The sequence below is a fragment of the Microtus ochrogaster genome, unplaced genomic scaffold (genome assembly GCF_000317375.1).
Source record: "Microtus ochrogaster isolate Prairie Vole_2 unplaced genomic scaffold, MicOch1.0 UNK1, whole genome shotgun sequence".
NCBI lineage: Eukaryota > Metazoa > Chordata > Mammalia > Rodentia > Cricetidae > Microtus > Microtus ochrogaster.
Window position 1 is genome coordinate 27,631,019 of NW_004949099.1, and position 3,596 is coordinate 27,634,614.

The window sequence follows — 3,596 nt, forward strand, 5'->3', positions numbered from 1 at the left end:
GTAGACCAGGCTGGTCTCGAACTCACAGAGATCCGCCTGCCTCTGCCTCCCGAGTGCTGGGATTAAAGGCGTGCGCCACCATCGCCCGGCTTTTATTTTGTTTTTATTGTTTTTTTTTTTTTGTGGGGGGTTGTTTGGGTAGCTTTGTCTGTACTGGAACTCACTCTGTAAATCAGGCTGGTGTCAATATCTCAGCGTTTTTATGGCCACTAAGCGACCCTTGTCAGGGATTCGTTCCTTCCAGAACCACAGCGCTGAGACAGAGAAGGCGTTGTCCGTTCTATTGGATTGTTTCCCGTCAGCTGATCCACTCCCCCTTCTGTTGTGGCACGCTGTGCTGCCCTCTGCTGGCCACCGACAGTGTGCTCCTCATTGCCCGTAGGAGCAGGGTCGCCTCAGTGGCCAGTGTCTGCTCTAAGTGCAGACAGGAGGGTGCGGGAGAAGCTTGACACAGGCCAGCTGTTCACTCTGTAGCACAGCTGCTCTACTACATGCAGACTCAGGGCCCAGGTTTCAGTTCCCAGCCCTGAGCTCATTTCTTGTGCACGCCTGTGTCTTTACGTTGCCGAGAATCCTGTGAAAGGCAGGCTTGCTCTTCACAAGGACACGAATCCCAGTTTTCCACTTGGGTGTCGCCTTGCACCTGCTCAGGGCTGCGCTCCTTTGTAAGAGAATTAAGTAGAAAAGAAATCATGTTGGTGAGGCAGGAGGATCAGGAGCTCGAGGTCGTCCTCAGCTACAGAGTAAGTTCATGGCTGCCTGGGCTACAGAAGACCCTGTCTCATAAACAAAAGATGGGTCAGGATGGCTGAGTGGATAAAGGTACTGGCAGCCAGGTCCCAGTGGGACCCACAGAGTGGAAGGAGACAACCAGTGCCCACAGCTGCTCTTTAACCTTTACACAAATGCCATGGCATACGAAAACCAACACACACCCATACACTGTTGTTAAATAAACGTCATGATAATAATAAAACAAAACAGAAGCCTCTGCCATTGCCTAAATCTTCGGCTGTCTACGGGCATAGCAAGCTCACACTGACTCTGTGTTCTGGTCTATCCAGGTATTAGCTGAGGTTCTCACCGGTATCCCTGCGATGGACAAGGACCGCAGTCCAGTTTACCTGGTAAGACATCCAATCCCGTCTGATCGGTTGGCTGGTGTCGTTGGGCACACGTCCTCCATGTGGGCAGCAGGGCCTTGTTGACCCTGACTATGTGTGCGCAGCTACCAAACCACACTCTATTCCTAGCTTTGTTCTTTTGTTTTCTTTCTTTTTTCCCCCTCACAGGGTAAGGGGAGGTCTTACCTTGGAGCGTAGGCTGTTTTTGAATCCTTGGAGATCTTCCTGCCTCCGGCGTCTCTCAGTTGTGGGATTACAGGCATGTGCCACACACTCAGCTGCAGCCCTGCTAGTGAGCGTCTTCCATCACAGCCTGCCTTCCTTTTTTTTTTGGCGAGTCCTTGCATGTGCTAGTGTAGCTGTCGTCGTTCATCCCATGCAGACTGTGGGGCGTGCCGTTTTGCTTGACTTCACTCACTGCTTTTTCTAGTTTTCCTTCGAATTTCCTGGGAGTTGGCTATTGAGACCTGCCGAGGTTCATGGTTGAGTCTTCTGTCGAGAATGCTTTGTCAGGGCTCCCCACACTGTGAAGTCACTGCTGGCTCCAGATGAGACCTCTCTTCCCTGGAGGGTCAGGAGGTGGGGCTCCGTGAATAGCTTCTGGATGCCTTGTCTCTGTCTGTAAACCACTCACTGCTTCAGCTGTGCTGATTTCCCCCTCCTTGAATGGCACCGCGTTTCCCCAAAGATAAATAGTGAAGAGGTCTTGCTTACACAAGGAACGGTGTGAGTGTCACAAGTGCCATGCTGGTCTTAGTGGTCTTTCTTTCCAGGTACTGAATCTCTGATGGTGTCAGGCATGTTGTGTTCTCAGATCCTGAAACACCTACTTGCTGGCTGGGAAAATGGAGGCACAGTGGGGCTTACTTTTTTATTTTACTTTTTATCTCCCTCTGAGATAAAATCTTGTTCTATCGCCCAGGCTGGCTTTGAATTCCTGGGCTCAAGCAATCCTCCTGCCTTAGCCTTCTGCGTAGCTGGAACCACAGGCCTGTGACACCATACCTTAGTTTTTTAAATCCGTGGTGCTGGGGAACAGATGCGGGCATCACAAACCCTAGGCAAGGGCTTGACCCCTGAGCTACATTCCCAGCCCTTGCTTTGCCTTTGAAGCAAACTTCACATCCCATGGCTGGTCCTCTGTCAGAACTGGTTTCTGAGTCTGTATGAAAGGTTGTATAAAGTGGCTAGTTACATTTACATTGAATGGATGCATTTTATTGAAAAGGCTACAAACAGGCTGGAGAGATGGCTCAGTGGTTAAGAACTCAAACTGTGGGCGGTGGTGGCTCACGCCTTTAATCCCAATACTTGGGAGGCAGAGGCAGGCAGATCTCTGTGAGTTCGAGGTCAGACTGATCTATAAGAGCTAGTTCCAGGACAGGCTCCAAGGCTACAGAGAAACCCTGTCTCAAAAAGACCAACAAAAAAAAATCAGTTTAAGGGGCTGGAGAGATGGCTCGGGTGGTTAAAAGCACTGACTGCTCTTCCAGAGGTCCTGAGTTCAGTTCCCAGCAACCATATGGTGGCTCATAACCATCTGTAATGAGATCTGGTGCTCTTGTCTGGCCTGCAGAGGTACATGCAGGCAGAACATTGTACACATAATAAACAAATCTAAAAAAAAAAAACTCAAAATGCTCTTTCAAAGGACCCAGGTTCAATTCCCAGCACCCACATGGCAGTTCACAGCTGTCTGTAACTCCAGTTCCAGGGGACCTGACACCCTCACACAGAGTAAGTGACTAGAATGGTCCGAGGGACAGAGACTTGGTAAAGGGTGCATGCTAGGCATCGAAATCAAGCCTCACTGTGTAGCTCAGGCTGTCCCTAAATTTACAGACCTCTTCCTCAGTCTCTATAGAGTGCCGGGTTTAGGTGTATGTAATCACACTCAGCTTTAGAATGCTGTGTATCTTAAAATATGTAATTATAAATATGTGCATATGAGCAGTGTTATGTGCAGTAACAATAATAAGCATACACTAATTTGATATGACAAATGTAGAGGTTGACTTTGAACTCCTGATTCTCTTGCCTCCACTTACTAAGTGTTAGAAAAGGCATACACCACCATTCCCTTTTCTTTTTGTTTGTTTGATTTTTCAAGACACGATTTCTTTGTAGCTTTGGAGCCTCTCCTGGAACTAGCTCTTGTAGACCAGGCTGGCCTCGAACTCACAGAGATCCGCCTGCCTCTGCCTCCCGAGTGCTGGGATTAAAGGTGTGTGTGCCACCCTTGCCACGTTCTATTCCCTCTTTATCTGGCTTTGAGCCTGCTGCGTGAGCAGTGTACCAACTGAGCCGCTGCCCTGGCCTGGTAAATGAGTTTGCGTTCTCTGCTGTCACTGCTGATTCTTCCTCCTGCTCCTTTGCAGTGATGTCATTCCTTGCACTCTTTGCCATTAGTCCTGAGCAGCAACCTCTCATAGTTTTCATTTTAGCTTTTCCTTTTCACATCTTTTTTTTTTT

General features: G+C 48.9%; 1 protein-coding gene across 1 annotated transcript in view; it reads left to right on the top strand.

The window, feature by feature from the left end:
• Nucleotides 1-3,596, top strand: part of Irak2 (interleukin 1 receptor associated kinase 2) — a 56,724-nt gene that overhangs the window by 45,628 nt on the left and 7,500 nt on the right. Inside the window, exon 10 of the mRNA XM_005365317.2 lies at nt 1,065-1,127. Within this exon, the coding sequence (XP_005365374.1) occupies nt 1,065-1,127 (63 nt within the window). The remainder of the gene's footprint in view (nt 1-1,064; nt 1,128-3,596) is intronic.